Here is a 27,378-nt window from a genome sequence, read left to right as displayed (position 1 = left end):
AATAGAAATTATTCCAATAATCGAAATAGAAGTTATTCAAACAATCGAAATCAATATTATCAAAACAACCGATCAAGAAATAACTCATATAACAGACCAAACAGCAATTATCAAAATAGATCGCGAAATAATTCACAAAATCGACACTCAAGTTATAATAATCGTTATAGAAATTATTCCCAATCACCACACCGGAATAATAATCACTATAATAATTCTAATAATCGCCACAGAAGTAGTACACCTAAACATCAAAGACAAATCAATCAAGTACAGTCTAACCCAGAAACAACATCAGACCCTCCAGGTATTGATGATACAGTAACTGATACGTTACAACTCAATCAAATAAACTGTGCATCATCAGATTCAGAAAGCGACACTGAAAACACTCTTTCCATCAATATGATCAAAGTCGAAAATGACTATGAATCTGTAATATATGAACAACCTTTTTGATCACACATATATGAAAATCAAACAGAATTTCTTCAAAATTATTACACTAAACCTACACATTCCACTCCAACGACACAAGAAACAAATAAAATTAACACTACAAATCAACCCTCTGCAAATAATAACACAAAATGCTTAAACACAAACCACATCTATCAAAATATACAAAAAGAACAACCAAAAGAAAAAATTTGGACAATACCATTTCTCTTAGAAAGTCCAAGAAATAAAGAATTTCAACCACCAGATCTTGAAATTGATTTTTTAATTGATTCAGGAGCAGAATCAAACATAATAAACATCCCCACATGGAATGAAATAAAAACTTTACACCCAAAGCTAACACCTCTTGAAACCTCCAGTAAGTTAGCAACAGCACAAGGATCAACATTGATAAACTACGGAAAAATCCAATTATTTCTCCTCCCCACCAGAACAATGGAGCAAAGCAAAATTTTAAATAAGCCATTTAAACAAATATTCCATATCACTGATATTAAACATAATATCATTGGAATACCATTTATTTCAAAGTATATACCAACAATTAACATCTTAAATAGTAAAATATTAATCAAAGATAAATATACAAAAACAAAAGACACATCCTTAACATTTTTTCAAAGATTAAATAAACAACCACCATTCTTTTCAAAATTTTACCCGATATTTAACCAACAAAGAAAACACTTGAAACCACTATCAGGAAACATCTATAATTTTTCAATTAAACAAGTTCACCAATATGATAAAGAACAAAACAAACAAAAATTTTTTATGTCAGATTTTGAATTCAAACCTATTCATAAATTTTTCAAAATCACAATCTCTTCAATAAAATATTTGAAAAACTCGAATTCAGACATTATTTCCTTACATGTCTATAACAACACACCTTACCAGGTAACATTACCTTTAGGACTTTTAGGCTATTGCGAAACCAACGCTACAATATCACCAATACACGAAAAAGCCTATCGCGTAAATAATATACTTCAATTATTAGATATTTGTCAATCCACAATTCTTAATGAAGAATTATCTATAAATAACATAATAAGTAATGAAAACAGAAATACGGATTATTTCACAAAAACCCCATAATTCAAACCTACATTCAACATAGGTAACTACACAGAAGATCAACAGAAATTTTTAACAAAGTTTAATTTCCAACATTCACAAATAACACAAGACGAATTCGAAAAGTTAGCCAAACAGCTAATTAAATATTCATCAGTCTATGCAACATCCAAATTTGATGTTGGCAAAATCAGTTCATCACTACATCTCCCGTTAAAACCAGACGCAGTTTTCAAAAAACAGAGAGCAAGTAAAGTACCAATTCACTTACATGATAAAGTGAACAGATTACTCGATATTTTAGAACAATACAACATTATATCACCAGTTAATAAAGAAGAACAACCAAAAGGCAACACATTTATCAACCCCGTTATCATTCTAGCTAAAGGAGAATCATTAAAAATTGTTCTCGACGCTAGATACCTCAATTCACTCATAGATGAATCAAAATGTAATTGGCCTATTGAACCAATACAAGTTATTTTAACAAAAATAAACGGCAAATACTTTACAACCGCCGATATGAATAGTGCATACAATCAAATGCCACTAGATGAACAATCACGACGTTTAACACAATTTGTTATTGGAAACCAACAATATGAATTCAACCGCTTATTCTATGGAATATCCATAGGACCAGCAGCATTTTCAGCTTTTATGAGCAAAATTTTTAGACCACTAATACTCAAGAAAAACGCAATCACCTATTTAGACGATGTTTTTATGCAATCACAAACAAAAGAAGAAATGTTCAATGTTTTAGAAAAATATCACCAAATACTTCAGAACGAAAATCTGAAGGCCGCTCCCGATAAATCACACTTCTTTCTGACAAGAGTTAAATTCTTAGGACATAATATAGAAAGAAAAACAATCACTCCACTGAAATCACGCATTGACGCTATTCAAAAACTTCAACCACCAACAAATAAAAAGAAAATCCAAGAATTCCTTGGAATGTTAAATTTTTTAAGCAAATACGTTTATAAAATGCAATTATATCTACGACCATTTTATAACATCCTTAGACAACAAAATAATTTTGAATGGAACACAGAACATCAAGCACGATTTGAAGAAATAAAGAAACTTTTAACTGAACAAATTTCAAACACAATTCCAGACCCTAATCAACCATTTTATGCAATGTGCGATGCTTCGAACTTTGGCATCGGTGCAGCACTATTACAATCACATAATGGTACAAATAAAATGAACCTCATATCAGCAAATTCTCGATTATTCACTCAAGCAGAGCTACGACTCTCAACTCTAATGAGAGAATGTACAGCCATAATATATACACTGACAGAATATGAATTTCTGATACTTGGATCAAAACATCCCACAGTTCTTTTCACAGACCATAAACCAATCATCTTTCTTTTTACACAAAAATCTAATCCAAACCACCGAGTTTACAGATTTCAACTAATTCTAATGAAATTTCCAAACTTACATATAGTTTGGACTGCAGGAAAAAATCTTGCGTTACCAGACACCTTAAGTCGAAATACACCACCTGAATTACTTACACGAAAACCAACAGTTGAAATACCCAAAAACATAAAATTCTACCTTGCAGAAAACGAAACATCACCCCGATTGGAATGCAAATATGCAGTAAAAACTGACGTTGAACAATCACAAATAAATAGTTTACAACATTTCCCACTTTATTTAGATTGTCAAAATAATCACTATGAAGTTGATCTACTTGGAACATCAACTTTTAAACCAATCCCATATTCTCAATGGATAAAAAATAACACCCAACAAAAACGAACAAAACAACACCCACCTAAGAAAGACCATTTTCCACTAATTGAAAAAGAAAATTTAACTGATAAAAAAAAATTTATCAGGACCACAAACAAACGATTCAAAATACACAATAAATCAAGTTTTTGACCTCCACGACCCACTTGATACAATACCCTTATCTAAATTCGAAATTGAAAACATTTTTCTCCCTCCAACAGAAACAATTACAATTTCAACACTAAAACAATATCAAAATCTTGACCCAATAATTCGACAACTAAAATCATGGCACAAATATAAAACTAAACCTATCAAGGCAGATTCAACCATTCTAGGCAACAAAACACTCCTCCGATACTTTCGCAAATTTAATAACACAACAATTAATGAAACTACAGACCTTTTAGAGTATAACTTAAATGAATCTACAGTCCCCTGTCTCCCTTTAAGTATGATTCTCATAGCTTTTAATATTTCACATACACAAAATATTAAAGGACACTCTGGATCAGAAAAAACATATTCAAACTTTATACAAAACTTTTACTTCCCAAATGCACCAATTTGGATAAAAGTACTATGCAATGATTGTATAATATGTCAACTAAATAAACCTTACCCAAATCAAAAACAAATAGCACAAAAACAAGATTTTAAAGGACAAAGCTTGTACTTTAATCATCGTATCTCATTTGATACTAAAGGCCCAATTTCACCCTCATCAGAAGGAAATTCCTATATTATGGTAATTGTTGACGCATTCACACATTATGTAGCACTTAACCCAGTACCACATTGTAACGCTTATTATGCGTATACAACGCTTTATGAACACTGGATAGCAAAATTTGGACTACCAGAAATTTTAGTCACAGACAACGGTACAGAATTCATAAATAATGAAATTATCACACTATGTCTTTTATATAACATTAAACACAAACCACGTACATCTCATGCACCTTGGACAAACGGCTTAGTCGAAGGTATGAACCGTTCATTACAAGAATATCTTAGATGTATCATCAACGGAAATGATACAAGATATACCGAATGGTCAGCAGATGTAAAATTATTTCCCTTAGCATATAATTCACAAATCACAACAACTCTAGGAATGTCACCATATGAAATGGTTTTTAACCAAAAGCCACGCAAACCAATAATGTTTACAGCAAATTCTCATGAAAACGCACAAGGTTATTGTAAACCAGATAAAGACTCAATTTGTTATAACCTACCTTTACATACACACGATGAAGATCATTTTCATCACCCCCAAATTCTTAAATTAGCCTCCGGTACACACACCGAATGGATTCTAAATAGAGATAAAAAACACAATGAAATTTATCAAAAAGTAACAAAAAAGTTATTACAAAGACAAAACATTAATGAACAAATAAATTCACGTTTTAAACCAGCCTCCGATTTAAAAATTGGAACATTTGTTTTAATACCTAATTTCACTACTCAAAAAGGAATTTCTAAAAAATTACAACCCCTTCGTAAAGGACCATACCAAATAATTGCAAGACCCACTGATGTCACATATAAAATTACCGACTCAGACAAAAAAGAAATCGTTCAGCACCGAAACAACCTATTACCTTATTACCCAAAAGAATACGCACTCCGCGAATTAACTCAATTATATTCTTTCACAGGTTTAAAAATTATTCAAAATGACCCACATCCGAAAAACACAGAACAAAATGATAATCCCACCGAAAATCAAAACACAAAATCAACCGCCACCAAAAACAATACAAAAAACTTAGACCATAAAACATCCCCAAAACAAAGAAAAAATAGAAAAATGACCGAACAAATCATAACCCAAGAACAAATCGACAAATCAGAACATAGAAAATCAACACGACTTCGAAATCAACCACGTAAAGATTACAAAATATTCATCCCCCAATCTAAAATATTAAGGAAAGTGGAATTTCAAAAGCAATTTTAACTTTATACTTCACAGTCTTGAAACATTTTCAATTTCCATTTTTCAAAATAACATGCTGACAAACACGCAATAATTCTAGTTCACATTAGACCAATAGGATTCATCCAATCCGTCACTTTCTCTAACTCAAACTAAGATCAATTGGACGAATCATATAAAACTCCAGGCATATCTATAACTAAAACTTTACGACCTCCAGGTCAAAAATAAGCAAACCACTCCAACTTGACAACTAAAATAAATATCACCATAATCCCATACCCCTCCCTTATCTAATAACCCAAAGATCAACAATATTTCCCCAACTCAGACCACAAATACCCCCCAAACAAATATGTTAACTTAGCCTAAAGTACAAAAATGAACATTTTAATTAGCCTAAAGTACAAAAATCTCACCATACACCGGATCATTTGACAAACAAAAATAAAGAAAAAGACGACCTCCCGATCACCATGAAAATTGCCCCCAACAATTTTTTACAAAACTCAACCCACTTGTCAAAAAACTAATAAATAATCCGACCACACTTGAAAATCGCCCCAAACAACAAAAAATATTCGACCAAGAAGTCATTTCTTAAATGCTCTTCTATCAAACAGTCACTAAAATTTTCATAAACCTCAAACAATTTTTTACGATATTTGAAACTTTTATAATATTTCTTTTTGATATACTTGAATCTTTTCTAATAATCTTAATCATTTTTTGTAACATTTTTTTAATTTTCTACACTATATTCGAACTATTTCTCCAACTTTCCAAAACCCTTGATTATATCCACAGGTACGATTCATATAACTTGTCTAAATGATACGAACAATTTTCAGTAGAACTGATATTTTTTTATTGTTTGTAAATTTCATAACATTTTTATCATCCCTCATTTTGACCATATGTAAATGTATAAAGAAAGCAATCCTCACATTTGCCCTAGCAACAATCCTTCTAATTCTTTTTTTGGAAGAATATTATAATAAACACAAACTTTCTCACTAAAGTAATAAATCAAAAACCTATCAAAAATTGCTACCCAACAGTCACAAAGTCAGTCTTCACCGACATCATCCCAAGATAACCCAACAACACTTTCAACCACTCAAAACCCTCAAACATCTACACGAATTTCTTTTCAAGATAATCCATACACTTTTGAAGAACGACACGCTCGTTTATCTGAACCACTAGAACCAATTCAACGACAAGCACCCCTAAGTGAACCAACATATAACCTATACCCAACACTACCACAAGAACTAAGTAGAATACGACACGTTAGTCAGAACCAAAACACAACAGAAATAAATAGACAAATTATACATCCTCGACGAAATCGAAATTTTCAAACTCCCTGAGTTCATTTTGAAATACCTCAATCACCATCACAAAGCACCCCAGAAAATCCCACTGGTATTACACCAGAAACCCCTACACTTTTTTCACAACGAAGCACTTCAAGCCTACCCTCAGATTACTTAGGTTCAACACCAACATCTGAACAAATACGTGAAAATCCTTTCAACCCCTCAAACCAAACATCACGACTACCATATTGGACAACACATTCATTCACACAAGGTGAACCAAATTTAATCAATGACCCCATAGACATTTCTACAAATACAACTTCTTCATCACTACCCGAAACATTATCACTTCCATCAACACCATCAATTAGTCAAATTTCGCCGACACCTTTTAACTTAAATTTTCCAAACAATCTCGACGCAAGATACCGAGAACAATCATCAACAAATATTCCTTTAAGATTAGATTGGAATACATTTACAGCACCTCCACCATTATTTGGACAACATCTAGAAAGTAACCGCCTTCATAACTGGGCACTTAATAGATTACAATATCGCCAAGATATTCACGACGATATCCGTGATCATAATATCCAAATACACCAACAAAACAGTTTACAATTAAAGTTTGAAATCACAGTTAAGTTAAATAACATTACTCAACATCCCTACCCATTAAACCCACCAAACATAACAGCTCAATCACTACCACCACCGTTCATAACTACTGAAGTAATATATAAATACGACAGATATACCAAAAACACAATTGGTTACATTACATTTTATAACCCATACTCAGGATTATCATACACATGTATATTCTAAAAATATTAGTTTTTCTCCAACTCCTTTTTCTGATAACCTCAAATCAAAATATCAACCCTTCTCCCCGCACAGGACCCCAAGACTTACTAGTAACACATTACGATTGTGAAGAAAACGAACAAAAAACACTACACAAGTATGCAATAAATCAAGTATCACAATGTGAAACAGAACCACAAGCTATAGAAACTACAAATGTAATAGCAACACTCTATTCAAAAGCCCGAGCAACAACAGTTACAGGTTATAAATTCACAGCAACATTTTCCGAAAAGAAAGTACATTGTTCACAAGTCTCGAACGGAAATAAAAACCGACTTGACCATGAATCATTCTATCAGAGTAATATAGAACGACTTTTACATCTCAATCCCGACGATTGTAAAAATGAATTACTTAGACTAAACATCACACAAAATAAAAACTCCGAAAGAAAGTTAGTATACTTTCAAGTTTTTTCAGACTCTATACATCAATCACAACTTGAAAGACACCAAGGACATATAAAACTAGATGACAAATACCCATATAACGGCGCACACGGACGATTAACCTATGACATACACGATAAACATTGGATACCACACATCGGTATAAATGACCCATCAAAGTGCAAAGCAGACACAAAAAATAAAGGATACCAAGAAATAATGTTTTTCGATTGGAAAATACAACTCGAAAAAATACAACTCACACGAGATTTATCAGATAACACAATGATCTATCAAGGAATCAGATTACCTTGTAAAAATGATCAAGGTTATTGTGACCCTACAACAAGAACACAAGCAACAATTGTTTGGTTCCCTGAAGACACATGTACAACATTTCAAGTAGCAAGAATACACGCTCGTATGATCAAATTTCACGACAAATATTTCATACAATCAATACCATATGAACAAGTAAATCCATCACGAAAAATAAGTACTGATTTTCGAAACATTCACAAAATAGAAAATAAATTAACACGTTTTCAAATATACCAAGAAACAGAACTTGCATGTAAATATAGAAATCCACTTCATAAAACACAATACTCTGAAATACTAGTTGAATACGAAAATGGATTCGACATGACCACTGGAAAGATAAAAATCGACCCATACGCCACAGGTAAACGCCAAAATGAAGGAACATCATATATACCAGTTAAATTCCAAAAAAGCACAGGTCAACCTGGTGGACATCTAAAACCCCAAGACGCTCATAGCACACGTTTACAAGAATTATCACTAATGAATACTACATATTTCGGTAATATCCACTATGATATTCACTTAGACATGAAACTAGATTATACAATTAGCCGCATTTTTCAAGAAATGTCACTCTCCGAATTAGAAACACTACACCAACTATGCGAATTAGAACGAACACAAATATTACAATCACTTGCACTAGCAGTATTAAAAATACCCTACGCAGGATACTTATTATCAGGAAATAGATCAAATTTTTTAGACTATGAAGGAAACATCTTATGGTTTTATACTTGCACTAAAAAAGTATCACCACTCTACGTTTTTGAAGATAAACGATGCTATAAAAGAATCCCTAACTTTTATAAGAATAAAGTACATTTCGTTGACACACTTTCACGAAGAACCTATTTTTGGGATACCGCAGTCCCATGTGGATCAGAAAATAGCCACAATGTAGTACAACTAAACCCTGACGAAGATAAATATTACCTTCTCACTCCATATCCCACATTAATGCAATCACTCAAGAAATTTTCACCAGAAAGCATTCGCGCTATTGCTCGAAACCCAAATATAGACTTACAATCCATAGGAATATATTCAAAATCAGATATTCAACATCACATTAGAACACAACAATTCCAAGAATTATTAACACAAATGGACACTATACAAAGACAATCAATAGACCAAAATTTACGCAAACTTGCAGAAACCGCAGGATTTGCCGATATCTACACGCAAGACTATAGCGGATATTTTAAAGATATTAAAGATTATATATATCTAAACGGTGAAAAATACCGTCCCCAAGATACATCACCAATTAACATTTTTAGCTTTGTTACACTTAAAAATGAAATTCTTGATTTTCTAGGATGGCCCTACTACATCTTAGAAAAATTGACTATTTTATACGCAATGTTTAACTTTATTGGATTTCTTTTCTCACTTTTAAAAGGAATTTACAACACATGTGCTATACACACACAAGTAAATAGACAAGCAAGCGTAGCACGCATACTCTTTGCAGGATTTTTTGGAATCTTTTCTACATCTATAAACAAAATTCTTTTAGACGCACAAATAAAAGAATACAATACAAAAATAGCAACACGACAAAACACATACGACGAAGAACATAACAATGTAGACACAACGCCAACGGCACCACAGTTACCACCCCTACCACATAACCATCCACTATCCCTAGTCCCACGAAATTTTCGAAATTTAGCAATCACACATAATCCAAATTTTCGACCAACCACATCACAAAGTCCCATCCAACATATAATGACACACCAGTCACAGGATGATAATACTTATGAACAAATTATTGAACAACCCCATACCACCGCTTTTCAGTCTCAAAATAATCATTTTTTTTAGCCCACGATGAGCCGACAACTTGGATCCCTACACCGATCAAATTCCCACCCAACCAACCTCACCTCTCCAATCCAAATAATACCACTTTTTGCTTTTCCGCCACCCGATTTCCCATCTAGTAATGTAACATCAGGCATGAATTCCGACACTAATTCACACATCTCAGTTTTATACTCCACCTCACAACTCAATAACCCGAATATTGAAACCCCCGATGAATTCGCCGATTCAGAACCATCCCCATCCAATAATTTTCATAACTCTTCAAAATTTTCTCAACCCCCTTCTCAACCTATATTATCAAATAACCCTGACCCAATCAATTCTACACCCTCTTATGCTTCCCAAGTTACCCCAACCTACTCCTCATTTCATTCTGACCAATCATCTAATTCTCCAGACACCCCCCGAATCTCCCCAGAGCTGGATAATTTTATAACCCTCCAACAACAACCCTACCACCTTCACACCCCAACCATAAACCAAATCTCTTCCACAATAGATTCATCCAACCCCCCTACCCCTACACCCTCTTCAAATTATACTGAATCATTAGCACCATCATCCACATCTACTGAATCTTCACTCAACACTAATAGAGCTTACCGCACTTTTAAAAGAAAGTTCCCCAACCATCCTTTCCCAGCAAAACCAGGAACAGCCCGTGAATACATCAACCATCCCAAGCACACTAACACCAAAGAATTTTTAGCTATTACCTTACCCTCATTCCCACAATACACCTTAAACACCCCTCACGACACTAGCGAAACACGCAGCTTTGTAGACGAATACGTTTTAATGCCCACTCTCTCTTGGACCTCATATTATTATTTTACTAATCCCCTTTGCTTACCTTTATCTAGCACTCACGTCGATATAGAGCGAAATAAGGACATGCTATATCGACTCACTACACCACTAACCGCTAGACAATTTACTTACGTTGGATATAAAAAATCACTAAAAACACACACTGCACCTAGAGCTAATGAATATACACTCGAATACTATGATCATAACATCATCAGAGCTAACCAAGATCAATTCTTAGACGACGATCGCTTCGCTAATCCACAAATCACCGAGAAATTTTTCATCACAACACCATATGTATTTACATTAAACATCTTCGATCGAAAGTTTGACCACATTATTTCAGAAGCACTAACAGACACACAAGCATACGAAAGTTTTAAAGAACGCTTCCAAATATTTTCACTAACCTTTTATTTCCTTGCACCACACGAAAGAGATTTACACTGCTCACACGATATTATGTTGCGCACTAAACAAACCCACACATATAGTTATTATCGCTTCATCCAAAATCACTTTGACCTACACACACCCTCTAGACAACCACACCATCGTTTTCAATTCATTAATTCCAAATACACTTCACCATTTTCCCTAAATTTCACATATTGCATTAAAGATACTAACCTTCATGGTATTCTTCGCAATTATGATCCCATAACCCAAATGTACATCTTCTGTCCCATCACCAAGACCTTCAACGCCGAAGAATCCCGACCCTTCCTTATCCCGCACGAGTTTGTACAACCTATAGAAATCCCAATTTTAGAATTCATCCACAACACTAAATTCAATCACAAATTATATAATCTAATCCAAAACACACCTTACGAGTTTGCAGTTGGCACTGAAGAACTAACCACCATTAAGGCACTTCAATTGCTTTGGCCACTGCTTCAGACTAAAAATATCATCCGCATCTTAGCTAAACTACTAACAACTTCCGATCTCAACCACGACATCTTCCCCCACGGTTTTTTCCCCGACAACTAACAGGTAAGTATGAATTAAATGTATATTACTAACTAATTACAATATTAGAAACTCACCATTCTTTATCCATGTTTTCTTTACATTTTTAGCCTTCATCCGACAATCATCTAAAAAATTCACAAAAGAAAAAAAAAAAATCGAAAACTTCTTCAAACAATTTCAAAATTCTATTAATCTTTTACACTCATAAATTTAATCAATTTAATACCAATGCAGTAAATTCATTTATAAATTTCTCCCCCAAGCAGTAAATCTAATAATGATGAAAATTTGTAACTTAATTTTTCCCAATAAAAAGCAGTAAAATTCAAAATTCTATGTAGTAAATTGATAAAACGCAAATGCAGAACTAACCTTTTGATATTCTCATTTATTCGCACAGAAATTCTATCCACACTCGCACAGCTCGCCCACGAAGAATTGTTTAAAATAATGAATTTCAGTTTCAAGTTTTAACACTCAACAACTCTAACACAAGATAACACGTTTTAAACTTTCCTTTAACCCGGTTGGAAAGGAATTATATACTAAACAAAACTAACCAACGCAGCTTACTAAATACCACAAATCATAGAATAACAGCATGACTAAGAAAAGGAAACCAACGGTACCCAAACCGGATTAACCCAGTTTAAAACTGGATAAATTATTCTTTTGAAGACTATTAAAAAGTCTCAGAAAGAAATAATAAAACACAAAAAAGTCGAAAGACGAACCCATACCACAAACAATTTGATTTTTGAAAAAAGGACACAACCAACAAGACATAAGAAAAAACCACAACAACTCAACATAAAACGTTGTCACATAACAGGACCCCTCACAAAAACCGCATGAAATCATACTCCCACTCCTGGCCTAACCCACCAGGAAGGACGTCCTGAGCATGCTCTATAGCCGGCCTAACCCACCGCGCTACATCCACGCTTTGTGACCACACTTCTATTTTTAATAAGAGCTACTCAAGGGTGAGTAACTCTTCAAAATAACCGAACTAAAACAAAAAGCTTTTGTGAAAACAACTAACTAAAATCATAATTAAAAAATATTAAACTAATAAAAGTTTTATAAAATACATTATGCAATACATAGATCAGAATACAACACCAAGGACGAACATCTAAAGACAAAACGACCCCACTACACTCGAGAGAGAATGGCCAACTACAATCGATATGCCACTCACAATCACAACTCAAAGGATTTAGAGTACGACTTGACTTCGCAGAAAAGGACTTCATTGAACTAGACCAATGACCACCTCGATGTTCAAGTATACGTACAGATCCGAGTAACCAGGCATCCCCTCCACGCACAATCTCCACGCCATTCCCAAACTAGATCAGACACAAAAGAAGTTCTCCACGAAGAACAGAAAAACCTGACATAGCCAACCATTCTGAAATCAGATTTGAGTTTGTTGCAGAGACTTAGTCGTTGTCACTAGAAGACACAACGTCTTATGTCCCTAACTCCAGCTTCCTGGAACTTCTCTAACAAAGAGGAAACGGAAGAAAATTATGATGTTCGCCAAATACCAACGTCCATCATCCATCCTTCGAATTGCAGAAGAACTATTCTAAAAAACTCTGTAAAACCCGGATGGGTGGAACCTGATCTAAACTACATTTTATGATTGGATAAATTAGATATTTTACCAATGTAAAGTATTTAATATTAACCAATCATGATCCATATAACTAACAACCCACTTATTTGTAAGTGCTGAAATTACTTGTAATTTCAGCACCAGAGAGATTTGAATTTAACTTAGAAATTAGTTGAACTCTCCCGAGCACTTCAGCAGCCGCAATAAACCAGTATACCCTAGATCTATTGAGCCTAGCAGAGACTAGTTAAACAACCTGAGACTAGATAGTATAAGAGTAAGATTAGGATCGGTATTAGACTAAGAAGTTGCACGAATCTATCCGGCCGAAAATAAGATAGCGTGACGAGCAGACGGTGTACCCTATCCGAAATTACTCTATGAGTTATACCCATCGGTCCTAACTCAATATTTTCTTAATTTGTATTTTGTAAAAGACGAAGAAACTGCAGAGGAAAAAAAGGAAGAATTAATATCTGGTTGTTACATTCATTATTTCATATCAAGCAATAAAATAAAACAATTATGTTAGCAATTCAGAAAGGATAGCGAACAAACCCGGAGTTGCCGTCTGCTGCGCTAAAAATCCAGACACTCGAACAAATTAAAATTCTGTCAATGTGAGAAAGGCAAGGACAAACTTTCAGTACTTAAAAAATTGTTTAGAAACGTGCATTTTGAGAACGCGTGCTAGTTGAGAACTACAATTTAAAGAAGAGTTATACAAAACTGTTGGTTGTTGAATTGTCTAAATTTGACTTATTTAGAATTTAGATGAAATTAATGAAAAAGTGTTCATTTGCCTCACAACTTCAAGAAAACTTGCAAGTCGCAGCCACCCTGGTTGGTTTCAAATGCAAAACTTGATGTTCTTCACTTAACGTTTTATTTCTCTTATAACTGTACAGCGTCCCTAGAGCCTTCATGACACCATTAGAATTGAATGGAGGTAAATTGGACTTTGGGCACCCAGCTGAGCTCCTTTTGCACTAACCAGGGAGCAAGTCAGAGTCGGAGACGATTTGAAAATCCGATCAATATCATCCAGCCTCAATATTGAAAAAAAAACAATTTGAGAGCAAAATTTTTTGAATAATTAAAAAAATCTTTAATTGAATATAACTGAAGCATCCATACACGAGAATTGCAAAATTTCCGGCAAAAAAACTATCAAATTACACATCTTATCTTCACTTTCCTATTAAAAGTGTTTGTGCTGTGAGAGAAAAAGTAAAAAGATAACTTTTGTTGCATAGTATTAACTCTTGATTAGAATGTGATCTAGAAACTCGGAATACGTCGTGGTGCACAGTGATTGATTTTCAAGTAAGCAATGATAAACAGTGGATGAAGAAAAAGCTGTCAAAACGTGTTCCGGTTATAGAAGTAAAAGATGGTTGAGCAAGAGGTTGCACAGTCAAAAGTTATTACTTGTTTAAGAAAAAAGCTAACACTGCGAAGCTTAACATTTATATCAGTTTCGTCGTTTCAAAAACTTTCAATAACAATGATTATAGAGGAACCTCAATTGAAAACGAAAATGGATCAATTTAATTTTAAAAACCTAATTCCAAACACGGAATGGCAATTAACTGCAAAATACACGTAGAAGTCATGTAACTCCTTTTTTCACCCCTTTCTGCCTTATGGAAAGTTGGACGATATTTAAAAAACCATATGGCCCATAGCACTCCTAGTGTCCATAAGCACATACATGGACGCTTTTTCATCCTAGAAGGATTTCAGTCACAGACAGACACAGGGCCTTCTTTTTTTTTTATTGTTCCGACCATTGAAAATGGGGAGGAATTTTGTATTTGGGTGTTTGTTTTTTTTTCATTTTGTTTTCCACAAATAATCAGTAACCACAAATAAACATCGGACTGTGTTGAGTGATATATCATATTAAAGCACTTACAGTCGTGATTTGAACCACATTTAAAAATTATGAAAAAGTTTTTCCCTCGTCGAGAAAAATCGGTTCGAAAATTTTGATTTTTCGTCTTATTTCGAGCGAATAAAGCAAGCGAGCAGTCTTATTATGGCTTAAAAGTTTACAATAGCTTAATTTAAAGCATAAAAACCTAGTTTACTTGAGTAACGTTATTTTACTTTTTGGTACTTCAACGCCTTTTTGGAATATTCAAAATTCAAAAAACTGCAAAATACTTGAATTTTTCCAGTGAGTTTTCTACAAAAACTGTTTTTCTTTTTGCTTATTTTAGTATGGTTGTCGAATATACCTAATCGCCAATTTTTGGACCCCTTGCGCAGTAACCGCCTATCCTAGTTTTTTCTCTCAATTATAGATTTGTTTCGTTATGACAAAATTACGCGAATCGCTATCTCAAACCATAATAAAAAGGTTATCTCAAACCATAATTAAAAGGTTCGATGCCAGAAAAATTATCTGTTTGTTTTGAAATTTGCTCAACAATCACTCGCCGTACCCATATATGATAAAAAATATAACTTACCTAAAGAAATAGCCCATCTCCGAGTTTCCATATCTGGAAGGGCATCCCGGTCAGTGATAGTGAGTTCCAGTATCTGGAGTCCAGGCTCTGGGTTCTGTGGTACGAAGCCCTGGATCGGCTCAATTCGATCGATGATCTCCGGGGCGGTGTCGTCCTTGTCAAGGACGACGATGCTGACAGTCACTTCGTATACTAACCCAAAATTGTCAAAGTTAATCATTTCACATCAGGGCTAAGAACTCAAGGCAAAGACTTTTACAAACAGCAACTTGCTAGTGGTGCATGGTTTCTTAAACTACAGATAACTTTTTTTTCTGTATCAAAAATTAAAGAAAGGCCAAAAACTTTTGGCGAAGGCGTATCACAAAGCCAAAGGTTCGAGATTTGTAATGAATGCAAGGAAACAGAAGAAAAAGACTGCCTTGTTTTTTTTGAAAAAAGTTCGAATTTCAAATTTTAAACCGATGGCTAATTCCTTGCTTATCGCAAGGAAAGAAAAAATGCCCGTAAAGTTTTTGAATGTCAATTTATTATTGGTGCTTTTTTGACAAAACTAGCCCAATTTAAGAAAACTGAAAGCTGGAAGTTACAGACTCTTGTAGTGAGGTAGTGAGTTCCAGTCGTTTATGACTGCTTAAGTGAAGAAGCTACTTTGTGAACCATTTCATGACTTTCTTGTTATCAATTTGCACGGATTACAAGGAACATTTCTTTCAGTTATTGTTAACTTTCCTTCAGTTGCTGTTACATCGTAGACACAGTTCAAGATTTTGTACACCTCTATCATGCGTCCACTTTTTCTGCTGTACTACAGTGTAGGAATCTTCAAAATCTTTCATAGTGAACTATTTTGCATAAGCTCAGGATTAATCGGGTTGCCCTTTGCTGAACATCTTTAATCGCTATTTTGTCTTTTTTCAGCAGTAATCCAACGTTTGATTGGCGTATTCAAGATGCGGTCCAACCACGGTTTTGTAGAGGGTCACCAGGATTTTCTCTGTTAACTTCCAATTTCTTTTTTTTCCAGAATTCCAACCGTACTATTAGCATGTTTTATTTTTTCAGCAACATGTTCTCGAAAAAGAAAAATTGATTCAATGATGACCCCAGGTCTTTCTCGTTTTCTACATTGCTCAAGGTGGTTTTGTTTTTCATTGTATAATTTCTTTCTGTCGTCTTCGTTCTTCCTGATAATGGTAGTTTGTGGCATTTCGATAGATTAAATTTCTTTTAACTTCTTTCGTACCACCGGTTTGTAATTGTTAACATCATCAGCATCAAGAAAAACATTTTAGGTGGCTCCGTCTGTCATGGAGTTGATGTAGGTTACAAACAGTAATGGTCCTAGTACCGACCCTTGAAGGACTCCGCTGATGACAAGAACGCAGTCTGAGTGACTTTTCTTCACTACTACTCGCTGTTTCCTGTTGAACGAGAAAGCAGTTATCCAGTCCAGAGTTCTGCCTCTGATTCCATATCTGGAGATAATGTTAAGTAATCTTCTATGAGCGACACTAACAAAAGCTTTTTGGAAGTCAATATAAATAACATCCACTTCAGCGCCTTTGTCTAACTCTGCCATCCAGCGCTCTTATTAATTGAAGTGTTGTCAATCGGCCCGGCAAAAACCAAATTTTTGGTTTGATATCGTTTTGTTCAGACTAAGGTAACAGAACATGTACCGCCTTATGATTTTTTCCAAGACTTTGCAGCATATTGATGTTCGGCTGACTGGTCTTAAACTATTTGGATTGTTCTCTGATTCCTTCTTACCGTTGTGACAGTTGCATATCTCGAACCCTCACTAGTTTCAGCACGAACTAGTTCTACCTTGATTTTTGAAATATTAAACTTTAGGTTTTGGCTATTTCATTTCGAGTTTCGAAGAATCCGTGGGTGCAGATTATTTGGTTCCATTGATTTTGTTACGTCTAGTTCAGAAAGTGTTTTCATAGGTAGCTCTTTAAAGTGGAGCAAGTCATCTGATATTTGTTTTTCCTGATTTTCTACAACGTCCCAGTCTACAACGTCCCAGTCTACAACGTCCCAGTTTCTGTACTAAAGACTGAGTTGGAAAAGTTTGATAAGACCTCAGCTTAACAGTGTTTGTACATACATCATTTCTTAGGTTGAGGGCAGGTAAAGTCTGTGTTGACTTCAGTTTCTTATTAACATAAATTCAGAACTTAACTTATTTTAAGGGGGAAGCGTGCGCTGAAAAAATGCTATTTTTCGGTCAAAACTTTCAAAAAAGGGCTTATAAACGCGGTTCAAGCAATTTTAACAAAATAGGGTCTTTATTTGATTTAGGAGAGCTCAGAGAAGAGAATCAGTCGACAAAATTTTCGAAACTTCTTTGAAAATCCAACCCCCCCCCCCATCCTAGATCCGCTCCTGATTTTTCCTGAAAGAAAGTCATCAAGACCTATATAAGAGTCTACACTATGCTCCTTTTTCTAACTCAATTAAAAAAAAACGTTAAGAAAGTATATGAAGAGAGAGATTATGTTTTTTCGGCAAGTTGAGGAAACGCAACCCCTTAAGTACGCTCGCACGCCCCTATCTTGTTAGGATGAAAATTTGGTCCGTAGGCGGGCAAAGAAATTTCAACCATACCAAATCAACTCTTAGCCTTTTTGTAGGGTTATAGGGTCTAGGACAATCGGAAAAATAAAGCGGCTCAAAGATCACTCACAATTTGTCGTATTGACTCTCATGTTGAATACAATTTCATGCTGTACCATTTCTTCCCTATCCACTCTTTTTCCTGGGATAATTCGCATGAAACCAGTGTCGACATTCAGTTCAAAAACTTCGTCGTATACGAGCACGTTGTAGGAGAAAGATGTTCCTGTGATCGGCGGTTCCAGTGAATCAGGAACATTAATCGGATCAAAAGTTTCTTCCTCGGGAACGTTTAGAGTTAGAGCTCGCTTCTCAATTCCAGTCGCCGATCGGCGAGACCTACAAAAATTGTATTTTACAGGGAAAATAATCGCAAAAACAAAAAACGGGATGGGAACGGTTGCAAGCTTTTCATCTCTGCGCACTCGAAATAAAAACATGTATTTTTTCACATGTAAAATGATAACCATGTTAACTAACATGTAATAAAAAAGAAGAAATTATATGCTTTGTTTCACATGCGCAAAAACACATTTTTTGATACATGTTTTCTCATGTGACACACCCGAACACTCGAAGACTGCAAATATACACTCGAGGGTTGCCTACCATACAAGAAAAATGCAAAAAATGCAAAAACTTAGAATAACAAAAAATAACTTAGTATAACAAACAAAAGCGTAGAACTAACAAGCGTAACTAACTTTACATACCAACAATTTGAAACAATAATGACAATAATGACGTTAAAACGATAATGAGGATTTTCAGGTTCGTTAAATTTCTAGTGACATGGCATTCAAACTGATGTAAGAGACTGAAAACTCAAGAGAAACTATGGCTAATTTTTCGCACAATTCAGCCATTAACGGTTTTAATGGGGGAGGGGCATTGACGCCTCCTCCTTCAGGGATTCGACCCCCTGTTGACCCAAAAGGTCCCCCTTTGTACAGTTTTCAGATATGCACTTTCGGCTCACTGACCCTAAAAATTTTCTAAAGGCGCTTTTGGCGCCAATATTTTTCAATTCTGAGGGAGAGCTTTCACAAGTTGCTCAATTTCTGATGATGGTGTTCAAACTGATTGTTTTCTGGTAACAATTTAAATTCCGTTTTTTTAAAAATCCATGAATATCTTAATTATAGCCTGTTTTTCCTCGCCGCGAGTATCATGCTTACAACGCGAAGTGGAACAACAACTCAACTTTGGTTTCAACATAATTTAACATAACTGTGAGCAAAAAAAAACGTTTTCTTATGTTTATTCTCAAATTTGAAACACTTCGGATGTTCTTACACAGATGCGTCGAACATGTCAAGTAAGGTTTTTAATGTGATCTTTCATGTTCATTTTTTGATTGTATGTTGACCGCTGGTGCTGGAGTGCATTTTAATGCATAGAGAGAGACGGAAAATTAAAAAAAAACTGAACACAAATAAAATCGCGTTTTCCTATTATGAATAAAACCTTCAAAAAGCTCATAAATTAGTCCAGAGGATGGCCAAATTGGCAATTTTCAAACTCTCAGCACTTTACAAAAAATGATCTGAGGTAAACTATCTTTTTACATTTGATGTCAGGTAGTCGATATCTTCAATGGGGTATTTTTTGCTAAAACATTTGTTGTGAAAACAATTATTTCGACCGCCGAAAATTGACTGAATAAAAAAATCAGACCAAGCATAAATACTCCGTTTTCTTTGAAATCCGAAAAAAAATAGCCGGTTGTTGTACAAATAGTTCAAAATTATCTGACAACAATGATTTAGGAATAAATTTTACAATTGTTTTTTTTCGGACCAAGTTAACATCCTCCCCTTTAAATCCGTTTAGGGGGGAGGATGTTAACTTGGTTCTGAGTTCGGATTTTCAGCCAATCAGAATAGAGCATTTTACATGCAGCGCTAAATAGATTTAAATTAAAATGAACGCTGGGGTGGAGGATTTCAACTTTGTCTATTTGGGGGAGGATGTTAACTTGATCCGTTTTTTCCCCAAGTTTTCCAGTGGTTTTTTGTTTTTGAAGTAGAAATTGCCTTAGTTAGAAAACAACAAGAAAAAGAAACAAAACAGCTAAAATGAGACAAAAAACGTTTAAGTGTAAAAAATCCAAAGTGGTCCCTGGTATACTAGGCGACATTGAAAATGCACCATCAAGAACTTTGCGATATTTCCCCAAAATGAAAAAATATTTGAAAAACTGTGAAATCTTAGAAAACAAAATTTTAATTCTGTTTCAATTTTGAGTTATGCCTGAAATTAACCAGGAAAACTCATTTGATCCACATAAAAAAATTGCGTCAATTTTTCTGGTTCTCTATCAGAGCAAGCAAAAGTTTCAATGCCGCTTATATGGGGAGGGTTCTCATGCTTGGGGGACCGAATGCTTGAAAAATTTCAACCAATCAAAATCGCTAAGCGTTCCTATTGGTTAAATGCTTTTCTCACTAAATTGAAGTCAATATTAACAAAAACGTATTAAATCAGTGGAAAATAAATAAAAATATTACTAATTGCGGTTTGCAACCGTAATACTATTCAGATAAACATCAAGATTTATGAGTTCAAATTCATAAGATTTTTTCAGTCTTGAAAATTCATCTGCTTATTATCTAATCGGTCAATATTAACACTAATGGCCTGGATTTATTTTTTTACTTTGAGATTATCGCGATTAACTTTGAGATTTTGAATACTCATATCTGATTGGCTGAAAGTAAGCTCAAACTAATTTCAAGCATTGGGTCCCTCGAGCATGAGGGATGCCATCCCGCATTTATAACGCAGTCAAATAAATTCTTATATTAAAATAAATTGATAAAACAGTTAACCGAATACTGAACTTTCCTCGGTCTATTGTTTTTTTTTGGTTACGTAGCAGTTTTTAGACAACCTCGTATTCAGACTCGTCAGTATTTAGACAAATACTGTATTAACCAATCAGAACCGAGACAAGGAAGAAATGAATAATTAATAATTATCTATTTCGTAAATTTGCTTTCTCATCTCGGTTCTGATTGGCTAATATGGTAATTCTCTGCTTACTGACGAGTATGAATACGCGGTTGTCTAAACACAGACCGCACTCCGTTTTTTACCTTGTTTGCGATGGATGAGAGCAAGATTGCAAATAGGACTGTCCAATGTGCTTTTATAACATGCTTTTATATTATCCTTTAAAAAAAATTTGCTGCTCCAAAGGTTTTGCCAATTTATATCTTTGATAATACCAATTTTTTGGAAAAAACCAAGAGAGTACCTATTTACATATGTTAACAACTTTTCCTTTTGTTTTTATCCTCTTGAAGTAAATTTCAAAACTTTTAGCGAGACTACAATTCCAAACTTTTTAAATGGGACTCAAGACCAATGACAAGTCCATACTTTCAAATGAGTACTAGCAGTGTTGGTCCTTTAATAACACAGTACGTTTTAAACATGTTTTAAACACTGTTTAAAACGTCTGTCAGAAATAGCGTGTTATTTTCTCGTGTCATAAATGACATCATAACAAACCGGCCTCCGATATGTGCTTGAGATTACTTGCACTTGTTCCCACCTCGGCCGGCCTCGATATAGTTTTCTCGGCAATGGGAATGGTTGAAGACGGAAAAAGAAACAACTTGGACAGTGCAAAAACTGCAAAACTTCCATTTAGTATGCGTCCTCTTAATGATTGAATTTCATTAATGAACGTTTTAGCTCAGTTTTTAATTTTGACAATTTAAACATCAATGACATTTTAAACGTCCTTTTTCCAAAAATGACATAAATTGACCAACACTGAGTACTAGAGTTGTAACCTAAGAATCTGCCAGGTTTTAATTACATTTCACGGCTAGTGCCGCGTGGAAACATCACATCCTAAACTAATGAACAAAACTAAAACGCAAATGTAGGTTTTTGCTCTCCAAAGTGCCAAATTTCAAAGGTGGCGTGTCACGGAGCCGAATACCCGGATAGCCGAAAAATAAATTTGTTCCAGGATAGCCGAAAAATAAGTTCGTTCTCGGATAGCTGAAATTTTGGGTCTACTTAGCAATTACCTCCCTTCTGCCCCCTTACCCATTTCTTAATTGGGGAGGGGGGAGAGATTCGTTACTAGGTACCATCGCGGTGAAAGAGATTCTACAAACTTACTTAAAAACCTTGTTTTCATTGTTTTCATTACCCTTTCTCTACCCTTTGTTTCGGTACCCTTTCTCTACCCATCCCCCTCACACACAAACTTAGTCCGATCATTCTTCCTTCCCATTCCCTTCCCCCTCCCAATTACTTCCTCTGACTACCCACATTTACCCCCACCATGCCCCCCCCCCCCCGTTTTTGGGATTTTTTGAAAAAATTTAGACCAAAAAATTCCGTTTTTCAGCGCGTGCTCCCCTTTAAAATTAGCATATACTGAAAAATTTTAGGGTTTCTCGGCCGAAAATGGATATCATAAAACATACCAAAGAGGGACCCTTTGGTTGTTGAGGGGGTCAAATCCCTGTAGTAGTCGGACTTTTGCTATTTATTAATTCAATGAGAGCAAAAGTATTAACTAATCAAATCTCTTTAAAATGTTCGGAATTTTGTTAGCTATAACAGGCTGCGCATTTTGTCCAATCAGAATGCGTCTCAAAATTTTCTGATTTAATTTAACTAAAACCGGAGGTATTTAGTTTTTTCGGCCATCCGGGAATGCGGCTCCGTGGGTATGCACCAAAGTTCTGAAATGCCAAATTCTAAGTTAAAATGCAAAATTTCATTTTAGTCAATATTACTTAATAATTTCAACAAAATTTTTTAATCGACCTTGAGAAAATGCTCTCAGCTATTCTCCATGAGAGTATTTTTTTTTTGGTTTCAACTACTTATCAATTTATCCCAGGGCTTCAAATGCCAGTTATCTCCGTCTGCAGTAAGTTTTTCAATGAGGTGAACTTTCTTGAGTAAGCGGAGTAAAACAGGCTGTTCATGTGATTCGAAACCTTCTCGGCAATAAAAAAATGACTTTTTCGATATAAAAACTTCACTCAATTTGGCTGTTTCTTTAATTTCACGTAATTTGAAAAACTAAATGCATCGAACAAAAATGAGCCTTTTCATGCCCGGAATAGACTGGTGGTAAGTGCTTCAAAGCAAGTAAAGATATCTCATCGTGGGTAGGTGAGATTATTTCCTCATGGAGGATTTCAAAAAAAAATTGTTGAAAGTCTTAGTTATTATTCAACAAAACGGTCTTTGAAATGGTGCATACCCACGGAGCCGCATTCCCGGATAGCCGAAAAAACTAAATACCTCCGGTTTTATTTAAATTGAATCAGAAAATTTTGAGACGCATTCTGATTGGACAAAATGCGCAGCCTGTTATAGCTTACAAAATTCCGAACATTTTTAAGAGATTTGATTGGTTAATACTTTTGCTCTCATTGAATTAATAAATAGCAAAAGTCCGACTACTACAGGGATTTGACCCCCTCAACAACCAAAGGGTCCCTCTTTGGTATGTTTTATGATATCCATTTTCGGCCGAGAAACCCTAAAATTTTTCAGTATATGCTAATTTTAAAGGGGAGCACGCGCTGAAAAACGGAATTTTTTGGTCAAAATTTTTACTAAAAATCCCAAAAACGGGGGGGGGGGCATGGTGGGGGTAAATGTGGGTAGTCAGAGGAAGTAATTGGGAGGGGAAAGGGAATGGGAAGGAAGAATGATCGGACTAAGTTTGTGTGTGGGGGGATGGGTAGAGAAAGGGTACCGAAACAAAGGGTAGAGAAAGGGTAATGATAACAATGAAAACAACGTTTTTAAGTAAGTTTGTAGAATCTCTTTCACCCCGATGGTACCTAGTAACGAATCTCTCCCCCCTCCCCAATTAAGAAATGGGTAAGGCGGCAGAAGGGAGGTAATTGCTAAGTAGACCCAAAATTTCAGCTATCCGAGAACGAACTTATTTTTCGGCTATCCGGGAACGAATTTTTTTTTCGGCTATCCGGGAACAAATTTATTTTTCGGCTATCCGGGTATTCGGCTCCGTGACACGCCACCATTTCAGAGAGAAAAATTTAAATTTGCGTTTTATTTTGTCCACTATCGCAAGCCGGTAACAAACCAATACAAATTGCAAGGTCCTGTTCAAAAAATCCAAATCCACGGTACTTAATTTCAATTAAAAATTTTTGGTCATTACCAGAAAAAAAGAAACTGACAAATTTGCAGTAAAAACCTATTTCATCTCGAACAAATCAGAAAACTTGAAATTAACCTGCGGTTTTTGGAGATAGCAGTTTCTCCAACGTTGATTGAAATTTCAGTAGAAAGATAATTCCAGCTTCCATTTGCGTTTTTCATGTCAACCAGCAAGTCAAATTTGTAAATGCCAGCATCACAGTTATCGACAGTTCGGATCGCGAGAGTGTTATATCCAACTATGAAGGGTTCGAAGATTTTAGAACTCGGTTGCATATAGTAGTAAACTTCAGGTGTGTATTGTTCTGTTGATCCGTATCTGATGTTAGTAAGTCCTTCAATTTTTCGCCCGGGCGAGCAAGAATCAATTGCAGCTTCGTATTTCGGGTACTGAAAACTCGGGACAAATCGACTAGTCATTTCCAAGACAACTTTAACTTGTTGGAAATTATCCATGTCGTACGCGCATAATTGATATTTAGAGGAGTAATTTTTCGCTGGGTTATTGCATTTGACAACTCCCCCATTTCCGATGTTGAACTGGCTGAGAAAGTGGGAATTTCCACTCGGGTTTGTTACGTCATCGCTCAGAAGCCGGAAGTTGCTGAATGGAAGTGTAAACAGGTCTTCGAACTGGTGTGAACAGGTGGCTTTTCCGTAATTCAGTTCAATTCGTTCACAAGTTGATAAAATAAAGTTTGTCCAACATAAAAGAAGGAACGCGGGTTTGAGACGAACCATTTTGGAATAAAAAAAAAAAAACCAAATTTTCGTTACCAATTTGTCAAGACGCAAATAAAATAATTATAATATCGTTAAAAAATTGGAATAATTCTGTTTTCCATCAATTTCTTTGAAAGTAATTTTAAGACACGGATTGACTTTTTGGCATGAAAGTTAACTTACGGTTTTATTTTGTTCAGGCCGTTTGTTCAGGCCGTTTTTGGTTTCAGGTATGGCGTGGTGACTTTCACAATTTTTGGTTAAGCATAGCTTTTAACTCATGCGTTGTTTCATGGATGAAAATAAGTGGTGAAGTAATTTACTCTTGGTTCAATAAAGTTTGATCATAAACTGAAAATATACGTCTGAATGCGTAACTTATTGGCAAATAAAACCGATGGTACAAACCGAAGCCGCTCGGTCTTCAAATCAAAAGAAACGCCGGTACTCGCTGAGTCTGATGGTTGTTTTAGTCATGAAATGTAACGTAAAGCAAAGTATATTCAAGAAAAATTGAATATGAAAATAATTCACTGTGCATCTATCTAGCTTGGAGAAAAAAAAAGATCAAACGTACATTGAAAATTGTGAATTCAGCATGAAAAAGTAGGTATGAAAGATGGGTCCCACCATTTTCATGAAAATTGCAAAAAACGCAAATTGCATTTTAATTCCAAAAATTTTGGTTGCAAATTTTTTTCTCATTGGACCGATCTATATTTTAAGGAACAAACTATCATACTTGTACCAAAACAGTTTTTCAAAAAAGGACCTATTAAAGATCTCCCCCTATGGTATTTAGCTACTAAAGAATCTCGGTCTCTTTAACTATTTCACCCGCCCCCTTTTGCTAAAGGGGAGATTCGTTATTAGGTACAAAATTTACATATGCTTAACCATTGAATTTTTTCTTTCTGGGGTGGCAAATCGTTGCTAGGTACCCTAGGGGGGGGGGGGATAGTTAAAAAGATCCAGAATCTCCACTCCTAAAACAAAAAACGTAAATTAGCGCTAATTGAGAATTCTAATTCTGCTGCATTCTGATTGGTCAAAAATTCGACTAGCTAAATCTTTTGGGCTTTTTTCCCCAATTTGTAACTATAGAAAAATGTCAACAAAAAATCAATTGTAAAACTTCGCAGGTGGGGGGAGTGAGGAAAAATATCTAATTAAAAGGGGTGATTATTAAGTAGGGTCACGGTCAACAAAGTTGGATCAAGTTAACATCCAAAGTTGGATCGGGTTAAACGGATTTGGGGGGAAGGATGTTAACTTGGTCCACAAAGTTTTTAAAAGACCTGATCAACAAAATTTTTTATAAATCTAAAATGTTTTCAACTTGGCAGTTTCATTTGCAAGTTTTAGAAAATGATGCTGACTTATCATATAACATCGATTTCTTGCGACATTGGTAAACATTAAGTAAGCTCTTAAGTTTCAGTTGAATGGTAACCAAATGTTATTGTTATTTGAAGCTAGAAAAACTGAGTAAGCTCAAAATGTAGTGTTGGTTTATTACAAAAAATGAATCATGTGGTTGAAAAAAGCATTTGCTGAATCGCAAGAAATACACAAACAATATAACATAACGATGAAACGTGTTTGTGCGCGTTTTTTCATCCTCACGCTTCGCTGCAAACCAAATAAAAAACGGCGTGTGTTCAACGAACGCCATATCTACAATCCGCCATGTTTTGAAACCGAAAATAGATCATAATTACGTAACAATTGCAGACTAGCAGTGACAAAGTGACAAGCTAGTTATGTTGCATCAACAAAACTAATTTTCGGCTTCTTGGAATGGTGATCATATTTTTGGCTTGATGAACCTTCGGCTTGTTGGTCTACCGCATAAAAAACAGACGGCTGAATATAATGCGTTCACTATTGTCGTTTTCCCGTGCAGAAAAGAAAATGTCTGCAATGATAAAAAAAAGGAAAT

The 27,378-nt window shown here is 35.0% G+C and overlaps 1 protein-coding gene across 7 annotated transcripts in view; it reads right to left on the bottom strand.

Moving 5' to 3' along the window:
- LOC134851831 (putative neural-cadherin 2) overlaps positions 1-26,995 on the bottom strand; it is a 100,403-nt gene extending 73,408 nt beyond the window's left edge. For 4 of the 7 annotated variants that reach the window (XM_063868084.1, XM_063868091.1, XM_063868088.1 and 1 more), the window contains exons 1-5: positions 26,816-26,995; positions 24,790-25,981; positions 18,610-18,878; positions 15,915-16,106; positions 13,996-14,016 (exon numbers count right to left, since the gene is read on the bottom strand). In XM_063868084.1, the coding sequence (XP_063724154.1) occupies positions 13,996-14,016; positions 15,915-16,106; positions 18,610-18,878; positions 24,790-25,454 (1,147 nt within the window). In that variant the 5' untranslated portion in view covers positions 25,455-25,981; positions 26,816-26,995. Of the gene's footprint in view, positions 1-13,995; positions 14,017-15,914; positions 16,107-18,609; positions 18,879-24,789; positions 25,986-26,775 lie in introns of all 7 variants that reach the window. The other 3 variants (XM_063868085.1, XM_063868086.1, XM_063868087.1) reach the window with 3 other exon arrangements.
- Between the last annotated feature and the right edge of the window lie 383 nt (positions 26,996-27,378).

The sequence above is a fragment of the Symsagittifera roscoffensis genome, chromosome 7 (assembly GCF_963678635.1).
Source record: "Symsagittifera roscoffensis chromosome 7, txSymRosc1.1, whole genome shotgun sequence".
Classification (NCBI taxonomy): Eukaryota; Metazoa; Xenacoelomorpha; order Acoela; family Convolutidae; genus Symsagittifera; species Symsagittifera roscoffensis.
This window is presented reverse-complemented; position numbering and strand designations above follow the sequence as displayed.